The following is a 13,498-nucleotide window of genomic DNA, read 5'->3' on the forward strand; positions in this document are numbered from 1 at the left end:
GAAAAGAGTGAGAGCAAATGTAAGGGAGATTAGAAGACAAGAGCGGATGGGGCAGTTGGACAGAAGAGGAGAGGAGGCAGGAAGTCTTGGTGCCAATGATGGGGGAGGAGAAGGAAAGTGTACTAAGGGCAAGAGGAGGAAGGGAAGTGTTGTGTAGTGGGAGGATCACACCAGATCTTTGAACAAATGAACAAAATCCTGTGTGGGTCACACAGCTTCTTTGCTGCCTATGGAACCTACAAGCTAATAACTCACTCTAAGGAAGCGTCTCTTAACACTTAGTTCCAGATCAAGTTCACAGCTCCTTGGTCTTAAGACTGTTACCTTCTCCAACAGTTTGGTAGCCTCCATCTTCTCTCTACCTCACAGTTTCACAACTCAGCCATGTCCCCTATTTCAGTTTTAGAAGCATAAATCTATTCTTTTCCTGACCTATCCTCAATTATGAACACCCCACTCCCTGCCACCCTAGAGATCTTTTCTGCTCTCTATATCATTTTCAATTCCCTGATATCCCTCCTGTAAAATAGTATGCAGAACAGTCCACACTGTGCAAGGGTGAATCTCATAGTGCTACAGTAAGAACACAACTGGTCCCAAAGGATTCACTGCAGCATTCCACTTCTCACCTCCTTCCTACCACCAAGCATGTAGCCTCACTCCCCAGCAGTCTCCGGCCTCTTAACAATAGATATTTAAATGCCAATATCCACTATTAACTCATCTGAGAGAATATTAGGAAGATAGGTCTGTCTTGTCTTTTCATTGCATAAAATCAAGAGGGGCCTAAATGGCTACCAAATTATTAGTATTCACAGTTCTCAAGAAACTAACTGTTAATCTGGATTCAGTTACATTTAAGGATCGTTATAATAAGTAATATCTGAACCAACCACATGCAGTTCTGAAGTGGTGCAATGATTACAGTGCATTCCTTTGGCAGGCACAAATTCATAGTCATGTACCTTATTGTAGATGTAACAATTTGTAAACATTGTATTAAAGTCCTGGATACATTCTTGAGCATTCCAATAGTAGTTATTCTCCAAACGTTTCCTTATTGTTCCCATGTCCATAGGAGTTTTAATAATCTTATAATAATCCTGTGGAAATCAGAGAGAGAAATATCAGTTTAGAACCTGGAAAAATCCAAGAATGCTGGTAAATAAAATGCATATTTACAGGTCATACTATAGGATAAATGCAAAGTTTTGATAAGCTTTTTCATGCCTCTTACTTCTAATCATTGAACTTTACTGATTACTGTAACCCAGGGATGCTCAACCTATGGCCCACGGGCCATCCACGGCCCACTAAATTTCATAAAGCCCATGGTCTGCTTCAACACAATATACTAATGGCTGATTCATCAGCATTTTGTCATCATATTTACATCATTTTCATTTAACAAGGATGTAAAATCTGTTTGGCCCACACAAGGTTGTACGTAGGTTTATGTGGCCCTCTTGCGTCATAAGGTTAGGCACCACTGCTCTAACCAAAGCCCTGGGAGCTTTCAAATTAAAACTATATTCAGAATTCCTATCTATCACAAACAGTTCTTGCCTCAGCCACCATCAATTACTTTATAGTAACTTAGGCCAGGTCAACACTACAAAGTTAGGCTGATGTAAATCATCTCGGGTTGATCTATTTGTGCATAAAATAGTATTTGGCGAAGGTAAGCACTCCATTACGGTGATGCAGTAAAACCACCTCCCTAAATTACACTGAGCCATGGTCGATCTACTGAGGTTGACAGTGAGTGTAGATGCTGCATGACATATGTGACACTTTAAGGTCAGAGAGGATAGTCACGATCATCTAGTCTGACCTTCTGCACACTGCAGGCCACAGAACCTTACCCATCCACTCCTGAAATAAACCCCAAACCTCTGGCTGAATTACTGATGTTCTCAAATCATGGTTTTAAGACTTCAAGTTACAGAGAATTCGCCATTTACACCAGTTTAAACCTGCAAGTGACCCGTGCAGCAGAGGAAGGCGAAAACTCCTGGGGTCTTTGCCTGGTGGGAAATTCCTTCCTGACCCCAAATATGAGCGTGAACAGCCAGGCAGACATCTGGGAAAGAATTTTCTGTAGAAGCTCATAGCCCTCCTCATCTAATGTCCCATCTCCAGCTGCTGGGGATTTTTGCTTCTGGCTGTCGCAGATGGCCCACATGCCATTGGAGGCAGTCCCATCATCTCATCCCCTCCGTAAACTTATCAAGCTCAGTCTTGAAGTCAGTTAGGTTTTTTCCCCCACTGCGTCCCTTGGATGCTGTTCCAGAATTTCACTCTTCTATGATTAGGGTTAGAAACCTTCACCTAATTTCAAGCTTCAACTTGCTGATGGTCAGTTTACATCCATTTATTTGTGTGTCCACACTGGTGCTAAAATAACTCCTCTCTCCTCTGTTATTTATCCCCCTGATGTATTTATACAGAGCAATCATATCTCCCCATAGCCTTCTTTTGCTTAGGCTAAACAAGGGAAGCTCTCTGAGTTTCCTCTCATCGGGTAGGGTTTCTGACCCTCCAGCACTTGTCACACAATGACCAACAGTGACTGCTCTTGGTTACATTTGTGAACTCCACTGCCCAAGCATCAAGATCGGAAGACATTCCCTTACCCATTAAAATCGCCACATTTTTTAAATGCCAGAGATCCTAGAAATCCGTTTGCCACCAAAAAACGTGGAATTTGCATTTTTACGGATAATCTTTAATTTTCACATTTCTAAAAACATATACCATGGAACTCCGATTACTCAATCTAATTGGGATTGGGGCCAGAGTAACAGAATTTTTAATTATCCAACAAGCAGAATAGGCGAGGCTCAGGGTGCCAGCCCCAGGCAGCGGGGCTTGGTCTGTCAGCCCAAAAATTGTAAATACATCAATAAAACATTGTGTTCAACTGATACCTATATATACTGTGGCTAGGAAAACTAAAGCTCAGCATTTCATTTTAATTACAGAAAAACAGATTTTTACAGAGCTTTGAAGCTGTGCTCCAGCTCCAGGCAAAAATCTGCCACTCCACTGCTCCGGAGCTACTCCACGCTCCAGCTCCAGGCTCCGCTCCAAAGGCCTGGATTTATCATCGGATAATTTTGAGTTATCACAGAAAACTAGGATCCCTACTGATAGCCCACCTCGGTAAGCACATCTAGAAGCTCTCCTTTGTTGTGTGCAACTGCCCAACCAACCATGCCGGCTCTGTATACGAGACACTTTCCTGCTTGGAGTAGACAGGAGGTATTGGATCTACTGGGCCTGAGGGGAGAAGAGGCTGTACAGGCACAGCTCTGGACCAGCCACAGAAAAGTGGATAGCTACAAAATGATTGCACAAGTGATGCAGATGAAGGGGTACAACAGGAATCAGCAGCAGTGACGTGTGAAACTGAAGGAATCGTCTCTGAGTCTATGAATCATGGAAGTCATACCACAAGGACAGACCTGTTGCCTTTACACCAAGCGGCATGACATACTTAGCAGAGAACCCACCAGCCACCTGGATACCTCTGAGGAGCCCAAGGCAGAGAACCCGGCCTTGAACAGCGAGGAGGAGGAGGAGAAGTACTGGGGGGAGAGGGGTCCAGCTATGCCACAAACCAGAACCAGTTTGAGACTTTACCTCAGTTTAGTCAGTGTCACCAGCTGAGCATGAATGAGCCCAAACCAGGGTAAGGAACTTCAGGTAAGTGTGTGCATACATTTTTCCTTACAATATTTAAATGTAAAGATGATGCCTGGACCAACCCTGAGACAGCAGGAGAAAGGTATTGACTTTCCATTGTTTTACTCGTTCAAGAGGAGGTAGTGGTACAACAAACAAAGGTACAGTTATTTGCTTTTCATTCCCTGGCAGAGTTAGGCGCAGGGTAAAAGCCCATGCAGGGGCAGTTTATGTCCATAAGGACGTATCTTTTGTATCCTCCTGAGAGGCCTCATGATGGTACTCTGTAATCCTCTCCTAAAAATATTTAAGGATGGTAGCCTTATTTCTTCCTCGCATGGCACTCCATGACGACTTCAGAAGGCACTGTTGCAGCTAATGAGCTAGCGGCATATGGGCGTGGGCAGTTTTGGGATGTCAGCAGCAGCCCTGCTCTCTGTGCCCATTTTACCCTCAGGCTGACTGTGCACTGTGTGAAGTAGTACTTATTTTTGTCTGCTTTAAACCTGCTGCCTATTAATTTCATTGCATGCCTCCTGGTGCTTGTGTTAAGTAAAGGAATAAACAATACTTCCATATTCCCTTTCTCCACACTATTCATGATTTTATAAACCTCTATCATAACCCTCCTTAGTAATCTCTTTTCCAAGCTGAAAAGTCCCAGTCTTTTTAATCTGTCCTCACATGGAAGCTCTTCCATAACCTTAATCATTTTTGATGTCCTTTTCTGTACCTTTTCCAATACTAAGCATCTTTTTTGAGATGGGGAAACTAACCCCATGCAGTATTCAAGGTGTGGGTGCACCATGGATTTATATAATGATATTTTCTGTCTTATCTATCGCTTCCTTAATGGTTCCTAACATTATTAGCTTTTTTGACTGCAGATGCACGTTGACTGCCATTTTCAGAGAACTCTACACGACTCCAAGATCTCTTTCCAGACTGGTAACAGCTAATTTAGAACTTATCATTTTGTATGTATAGTTGGGATTGTGTTTTCCAATGTGCATTATTTTGCATTATTCAACCATTTTCTTGCCTAGTCACCCAGTTTTCTGAGATCCCCTTCTAACTCTTCACAGTCTGTTTTGCACTTAACTATCTTGAGTAATTTTGTACTGTCTGCAAATGTTGCCAACTCACTGTTCATCCCTTTTCCCAGAACATTTATGAATATGATGAACAGAACTGTTCTCAGTACCGTTTCCTGGAGGATACCACTATTTACCTCCCGCCACTCTGAAAAGTGACCATTTATTCCTATCCTTTTGTTTCCTGTCTTTTAACCAGTCCTTGATCCATGAAAGGACCTTTCCTCTTATCCCATGACAGCTTACTTTGCTCAAGGACCATGTCAAAGGCTTTCAGAAAGTCTAAGTACAGTATATCCACTGGATTACCCTTGTCCACATGCTTGTTACTCCCTCAAAGAATCTAATAGGTTGGTGAGGCATGATTTTCCTTTACAAAAAGCAGTCTTGACTCTACCCTAAAACTGTATTCATCTATGCGTCTGATAATTCTGTTCTTTGCTACAGCTTCATCCAATTTGCCTGCTACTGAAAGTTAGGCTTATTGGCCTGTAATTGCTAGGATCACCTCTGGAGCTTTTTTAAAAAATTGGTGTCACGTAATTTACCCTCCAGGCATCTGGTACAGAAGCTAATTTAAATGATAGGGTAGTTTTGCAATTTCATATTTGAATTCCTTCAGAACTCTTGGGTGAATACCATCTGGTCCTAGTGACTTAGTTTAATTTATCAATTTAGTCAAAAATCTCCTCTACTGACACCTCAATCTGTGACAGTTCCTCAGATTTGCCACCTAAGAGTGGCTCAGTTATGGGAAACTCCCTCACATTCTCTGCAAAGACTGATGCAAAAATGTGTTTAGTTTCTGCAATGGCCTAATCTTTTTTGAATGCCCCGTCAGCATGCTGATCGTCCGCTGAACCAACTGATTGTTTGGCAAGCTTCCTGCTTCTAATTGATGTACTTAAAAAAAAAACCTGCTGTTTGTTTTTAAGACTTTGGTTAGTTGGTCTTCAAATTATTTTTTGGCCTGTCTAATTATATTTTTACACTTGACTTGCCACAATTTATGCTCCTTTCCATTTTCCTCAGTAGGACTTAACTTCCACTTTTTAAAGGATGCCTTTTTGCCTCTCACCGCTTATTTTACTTTATTGCTTAGCCATAGTGGCACTTTTTTGGTCCTTTTACAATGGTTTTTAAACTGAGCTATACATTTAATGTGAGCCTCTATTATGGTGGTTTAAAAAAAAAATTCCATGCAGCTTGCAGGCATTTCACTTTTATGACTGTGCTTTTTAATTTCCATTTAACTAGCTTCCTAATTTATGTATAGTTCACCTTTCTGAAGTTAAATGCTACTATGGTGGGCTACTTTGCTGTCCTTCCTCCCATCCCCCGGATGTTAAATTGAATTATATTATGGTTGCAATTACCAAGCGATTCAGCTATATTCACCTCTTGGAACAGATCCTGTGCTCTCCTTAGGATTAAATCAAGAACTGCCTTTCCCATTCTGGGTTCCAGGACTAGCTGTTCCAAGTAGGAGTTATTGAATAGTGTGTGTCTAGAAACTTTATCTTCACATACCGTCCTTAGGTGACATGTATCCATTAATATGGGGATAGCTGAAATCCTGCATTATTGAGATTTCTATTTTATTACATGCATCTGACAAAGTGGGTATTCACCCACGAAAGCTCATGCTCCAAAACATCTGTCAGTCTATAAGGTGCCACAGGATTCTTTGCTATTATTTTACAGCCTCTCTAATCTCCCTGAGCATTTCACAATCACCATCTTGGTCAGTAATATATTTCTGCTGCTATAATCACACGGCGCTCTCTCCAGAAGAGCTCTCAATGGCTTCCCCCACCATTCTGTGGTCTTTTAGTATAGGCAGATGGCATATTTTACAACCCATTGTCCCTCCCTGCTTATGAAGGTGTTATCATAGAATCACAGTATATCAGGGTTGGAAGGGACCTCAGGAGGTCATCTAGTCCAACCCCCTGCTCAAAGCAGTACCAATTCCCAACTAAATCATCCCAGCCAGGGCTTTGTCAAGCCTGACCTTAAAAACATTTCAGGAAGGAGATTCCACCACCTCCCTAGTAACCCATTCCAGTGCTTCACCACTCTCTGAGTGAAAAAGTTTTTCCTAATATCCAAACTAAACCTCTCCCACTGCAACTTGAGACCATTACTCCTTGTTCTGTCATCTGGTACCACTGAGAACAGTCTAGATCCATCCTCTGTGGAACCCCCTTTCAGGTAGTTGAAAGCAGTGATCAAATCCCCCCTCATTCTTCTCTTCCGCAGACTAAATAATCCCAGTTCCCTCAGCCTCTCCTCCTAAGTCCTGTGCTCCAGCCCCCTAATCATTTTTGCTGCCCTCCGCTGGACTCTTCCCAATTTTTCCACATCCTTCTTGTAGTGGGGCCCAAAACTGGACACAGTACTCCAGATGAGGCCTCACCAATGTCGAATAGAGGGGAAGGATCACATCCCTCAATCTGCTTGCAATGCCCCTACTTATACAGCCCAAAATGCCGTTAGCCTTCTTGGCAACAAGGGCACACTGTTGACTCATATCCAGCCTCTAGTCCACTGTAACCCCTAGGTCCTTTTATGCAAAACTGCTGCCTAGCCACTCGGTCCCTAGTCTGTAACAGTGAATGGGATTCTTCCATCCTAAGTGCAGGACTCTGCACTTGTCCTTGTTGAACCTCATCAGGTTTCTTTTGGCCCAGTCCTCTAATTTGTCTAGGTCTCTCTGTATCCTATCCCTACCCTCCAGTGTATCTACCACTCCTCCCAGTTTAGTGTCATCTGCAAACCTGCTGAGAGTGCAGTCCACGCCATCCTCCAGATCATTAATGAAGATATTGAACAAAACCGGCCCCAGGACCGACCTTTGGGGCACTCCGCTTGAAACTGGCTACCAACTAGACATGGAGCCGTTGATCACTACCCGCTGAGCCCGACAAACTAGCCAGCTTTCTATCCATCTTATAGTCCATTCATCTAGCCCATACTACTTTAACTTGCTGGCAAGAATACTGTGGGAGACAGTTATCAAAAGCTTTGCTAAAGTCAAGGAATAACACATCCACTGCTTTTCCCTCATCCACAGACCCAGTTATCTCCTCATAGAAGGCAATTAGGTTAGTCAGGCATGACTTGCCCTTGGTGAATCCATGCTGACTGTTCCTAATCACTTTCCTTTCCTCTAAGTGCTTCAGAATTGATTCCTTGAGGACCTGCTCCATGATTTTTCCAGGGACTGAGGTGAGGCTGACTGGCCTGTAGTTCCCTGGATCCTCCTCCTTCCCTGTTTTAAAGATGGGAACTACATTAGCCTTTTTCCAGTCATCTGGGACCTCCCCCGTCCGTCATGAGTTTTCAAAGATAATGGCCAACGGCTCTGCAATCACATCCGCCAACTCCTTTAGCACTCTCGGATGCAGCGCATCCGGACCCACGGACTTGTGCCCGTCCAGTTTTTCTAAATAGTCCCGAACCACTTCTTTCTCCACAGAGGGCTGGTCACCTTCTCCCCATACTGTGCTGCCCAGTGCAGCAGTCTGGGAGCTGACCTTGTTTGTGAAGACAGAGGGAAAAAAATTATTGAGTACATTAGCTTTTTCCACGTCCTCTGTCACTAGGTTGCCTCCCCCATTCAGTAAGGTGCCCAGACTTTCCTTGACTTTCTTCTTGCTGCTAATGTACCTGAAGAAACCCTTCTTGCTACTCTTAACATCTTTTGCTAGCTGCAACTCCAAGTGTGATTTGGCCTTCTTGATTTCACTCCTGCATGCCTGAGCAATTTTTTTATACTCCTCCCTGGTCATTTGTCCAAGCTTCCACTTCTTGTAAGCTTCTTTTTTGCATTTAAGATCAGCAAGGATTTCACTGTTAAGGCAACTTGGTCGCCTGCCATATTTACTATTCTTTCTACACATCGGGAAGGTTTGTTCCTGCAACCTCAATAAGGATTCTGTAAAATACAGCCAGCTCTCCTGGACTCCTTTCCCCCTCATGTTATGTGAGCCATGGGACTCTGGCAGACGGTGAAGGAGTGACCATGGAGGCGCAAGAGGCTTCAAAATGTCTGTAAGCCAATTAAGTATGTTTACATTTAAAAATCTTCCCTTATAAAATTACTGAATATTACTGAACAGCACTGGAGGCCACAACAAACATAGCTGCAGACAATCTGTAGGCTGTATGAGTACCAAGGCATTCCACTAAAGCCATGAGTATTTTAGCTTCCATCAAGGTCTATGCTAATTAATACAAAATAGCACAGATCAAGCAAGTGACAGTATTCTGAGTGGCGGGGAAGAGTAAAGTCCAGAGTGCCAGAGTGGCAAATTTCTTGGCTCATCATCTTAATGATTCCTGCTGCTTGACAGCCAGAGCGATGAATTAACTAGTCTGGACTGGGGAACAGGAGGGAATAGCATCCTAACATATTAAACAACTCAAAATATTTATTCCTAATGCATTTACTGTCTATAAACCAGAAGGGATATTATTCCTAATTATAAATACCCTCCACTCCACAAAATTTGAAGACTGGCTCAATCATTGAGAGTGTACCCCTCTCAGTGTCCATCTCCAAAAACCACTGATTCAGTGATTTCAGAAGGAGGGAGAAAATACCCAAGATACAAAGAACTTCATATTTTTCATAGACATTGTGGTATTACACCCCATATACTTCATAGAGAGATTGTTATATAGTATATGATTATGGCATACCTATGATGTATTTTATACAAGGTAAGATGTGAGATATCATTGTAAAGGTTATGATTCGGTGAATAGGATTATCCTGTTTGTATGCATGTATCATTTTGGTATCTGAAGTTAGGAATGCTGTCTATGCATCAATTACAAATGTGTTTACAGCTGGGGAATGCCCACTGGGCAGAATGCAATCAGTTTAGATGTCTCACTGGGAAGAGCCATTATGGAGAACAATAGGTCTTATAAATGCTGATCACCCACTGAGAAGCCTTCCAGGGGACGATGCAAACAGACTCTGGGTTATGGCTGCAGGGACCTGTGACCAAGTCACCTGGTACTGAACTCCATAATAATACTAGGGTTTTTCCACTGACCAGGTTTGAGGATCAAACTGGTAAACAAAGGATTCCTGCTATATGCAAAAACTATTTAAGGCAGGGTAGTGACATCACTGTGGTTCGTTCTTCTTTGACTCCCTGTCCAAGAAAGAGAATACTGGAAACACCTGAGAATAAGACTGGACTAGGGGAGAAGGACTGAGCCCAGGATAGAGTGTGTCTGGCCTGTGAAAGGAATATCTGGAGTTTAAAGCTGCAAGCAAGTGCAGTTTACCTTCAACAATCTTGGCAATCTGCCTAAAACAACATTTTGGGTGAGAATTTGCTACTTATAACCAGTTTCTTTGGTTTATTAAGCATAGATTGTGTGTCCATTTTATTTGCGAGGTAATCTGCTTCGAACCATTTGCTATCCCTAATAATCACTTAAAATCTCTCTTTTGTAGTTAATACACTTGTTTTGTCTTGTCTAAAACCAGTGTATGGGGAAATCATAAATTGGGGCAAAAAGCTGTCTCTCTCTCTCTCTACATTGAGGGAAGGGGCTAATTTCATGAGCTTACATTGTACAGTTCTCTGTGCAGCACAAGATGGTACAATTGTGTGGTTACCCTCTTGAGGGAGGTGTGCACTTGAGTACTGGGCAATTCCTTAGTTGTGCCTTCCCTTGTACAGTTGATCTCAGCATCTGTGTGTACAGCTGAAGCTGGATATGTTCCTACCTGTATGTGTGCTGGTAAAGTGCAGTGTGAAGCCTAAGAGAGAGCTTGGCTGGCTTGCCTCACCAATACAGTGTAAACAGAGCCCTGGCTGGAGGGGTCAGGCAGACTCAATGGCACCCCAGTTCCAGGCAGCATCTCAAAGTGGGGGGAACCTGTCACAGACATGTAATGTGTAATCTGAGAAGCAGCAGCAGATCTCTCAATCTGTACTTACAGGGAGGTTTAGCTTGACAGCGTCCACAGGATGATGGAAAGGCCACGCAAACTGGTGTTTCCATAGTGTCTTGAGCACCACTTTGAGTAGATACTGCAGTTGGTTGGTCTGTCGCTTGGGCTTGTTAGGGTTGGAAGTCTCTGGTGGAGGGGGGTTAGTGCCTACAGTATTGCCTTGTTGGGGTTGGGTCTGTGCCTGTGTTGTAGACATTTGTGTAGTTTCTAGTCCATCCCCCATTACTGGTAAATGTCTCAGTCTTGTCCCAGGGCCGCTCTCCACAGACATGCTATTGATCCCATCGCATTCCTCACCAGGCACTCTGTAAGACAAATGCAACAGAATTAACTGCAGGTCAGTTTAAACCGACAGTTTTAATTACTAACTACATAGTGCTTAAATACAAACCAGGAAATCACTGCATACTTCACATTTACTGAGAATACTGGATGCACTTCCAACAGCCTGCAACCTTCACTGGATAGTTCAGTAAAAGCCTTCTATTGTTCAGTAACATGTATTAGTCAAATTACTGGACATATTCCAAGATCCTAAGGCTGAAAAGGATATCCTGCGTCATTCAGATGACTCTAGTTCCTCTCTTTTCGCACCTAGCCATTTTCTTCTGTCTCCTTACAGGATATATCTTTTATTTTTGTATTTGCCCATGTTAGAGTGAGTTTTTTCAACAAGGAGCCCAAAAAGGAATAGAATACCTCAATATGAGTAGTCTTATTAATGCTGTGTAGAGAAGAATCGCCTCCTCCCTAGTATCACAAATGAGAACCAAATTAGCATGGCATTGTTAGCTGCGACATAGTTAATGTTTCATTGCCTTTGCCACTTAAAGCCTTTCATTTTCTATGAAGAGCAAGAACCTTAATGATCAGATTTAAGCCCCTCACTATAACAGTTCTTCTAACGTCTGAGACAAGGCTGTGTTGGGTCAGGGTTAGCTAACACATTAATTAACTGCAACCAACCGCAATGTTTACTGTAGTGTAGATGCTGGTTAACACCTTTATATCTCAACAAATTATACTGAAAATGTCATCATTGGGTAGTAAGTAGCTAACACGTCAGCTAACCCAAATATAACTCAAACTTTTCCTAATTCAGACAAATCATATGAGACTCACAGCTAACAATTTCTGTGAAGTGTTTCAATCATATTATTCAGTAGTGACTAATCATTGAAATCTGCTTCGGTGTGTCTTCTTTGCTAATTCTTATAGTTTAACATTGAAAAACACTGACAGTTCAGTGGTATAGCTCAGTGATTTGAGCACTGGCTTGCTAAACCCAGGGTTGTGAGTTCAATCCTTGAAGGGGCCATTTAGGGAACTGGGGTAAAGATCTTTCTGGGGATTGGTCCTGCTTTGAGCAGGGGGTTGGACTAGATGACCTCCTGAGGTCTCTTCCAATCCTGATACTCTATAATTCTATGACACAAAGATATTGATTAGAGCAGACATGGATATCAGACTACTTTTATCTCATCAAAATATGAGTCTCTCAAAATGTAAGTTTCTCTCATTATTCACCAAAACTGCTTTCATATAACATCATAGGAAGCTGACAGAGAAAGCATTGGTCTTAGACAACAGTATTACATCCCAACCAGTTATGTGCTTAATCTGTTGGACTAGAAGTACTGACCTGTTCCTAGAGCTCCTCTCCTATCCATCTAGAACCTTGGAAAGCAACACTAGCATATACCGCCACATCTCTCAGATGCACAAAGCAAAGCAGTGTTAGCATCTTCCCTGAACCACTCAGGCTAGATCAAAATCCAGCTATAGCAAGATGTTACAACAAAGTGTCAGCTGACTATGCTATTGAGTCTCTCTACATGCAGTCAAGCACTTCATCCAACACCAGCTCACGGACTGGGGTGAAAGTAGGCCAGTATACCATACCAGTAAAAAGCCAGTACCGACCCGTACGCAGCCGACATTAAAGAGCTGCCACGGCATAGTGTTAAATCGCTACTGAGAGTCCTTAAAAAGTGCTATTACGATGGTGGCCAGAGCCCCAGGGCCTTTTAAATCGCTGCCAGAGGCCAGGTAGTGCAGGCCAGGCAGTGCGAATGAGCTGGCTGGGGGAGGCTGACCTCCTGTTCCGCCTCTTCCACTCAAGGCCTGGAGCCGGGCTCCCATAAAGTTAAGTGTTTCATATTACTTTCATCCCTGACCACGGATGACTGTAATGACAAGGTGGGTGAGGTATTATCTTTTATTGGACCGACTTCCGTTGGTGAAAGAGACAAGCTTTTGTCTCACAGAGCTCTTCTTCAGTTCTGGGAAAAGAACTCAATTTTACAACTAAATGCAAGGTAGAACAGACTTAAGCATAAAGAGTTAACATGCCTTACAAGAGACCATTCAAGGTGAAATGGGCAGTTAAAAACGTTGCAGTCATAGGACAAAGGCAGGTGAGTGGGTTACAAATTGTAATGAGCCATAAATCCAGTGTCTTTATTGAGTCCATGATTTTTAGAGTCTAGCAAAGTAATTAATTTAACCATCAAAAGACAAGCTTGGGAGCTATTATGCATGTCTCCTTTAAGAAAAAGGACTAAGCTATCAGATATGGAATGACCGTTTTATGAAAAGTGTTTGCCCACAGGTGTTTTTGTTTTATCATTTTTCTGTGAGAGTTCATTTGAGAACGTAGTGAATTATTTTGTTTTACCCACATAGATACTGGCGTATTTAGTGCACTGGATGAGGTACACCATGTGATAAACAT

At 42.6% G+C, this 13,498-nt stretch overlaps 1 protein-coding gene across 11 annotated transcripts in view; it reads right to left on the reverse strand.

The window, feature by feature from the left end:
* BRD4 (bromodomain containing 4) overlaps nt 1-13,498 on the reverse strand; it is a 205,781-nt gene that overhangs the window by 95,625 nt on the left and 96,658 nt on the right. For 9 of the 11 annotated variants that reach the window (XM_050925774.1, XM_050925767.1, XM_050925768.1 and 6 more), the window contains 2 exons: nt 10,751-11,069; nt 966-1,103 (listed from right to left, as the gene is read on the reverse strand). In XM_050925774.1, coding sequence (XP_050781731.1) covers nt 966-1,103; nt 10,751-11,035 — 423 coding nt within the window. In that variant the 5' untranslated portion in view covers nt 11,036-11,069. Of the gene's footprint in view, nt 1-965; nt 1,104-10,750; nt 11,070-11,463; nt 11,515-13,498 lie in introns of those variants that run through there. The other 2 variants (XM_050925772.1, XM_050925770.1) reach the window with 1 other exon arrangement.

Source organism: Gopherus flavomarginatus, chromosome 16 (assembly GCF_025201925.1).
Source record: "Gopherus flavomarginatus isolate rGopFla2 chromosome 16, rGopFla2.mat.asm, whole genome shotgun sequence".
Taxonomy (NCBI): domain Eukaryota; kingdom Metazoa; phylum Chordata; order Testudines; family Testudinidae; genus Gopherus; species Gopherus flavomarginatus.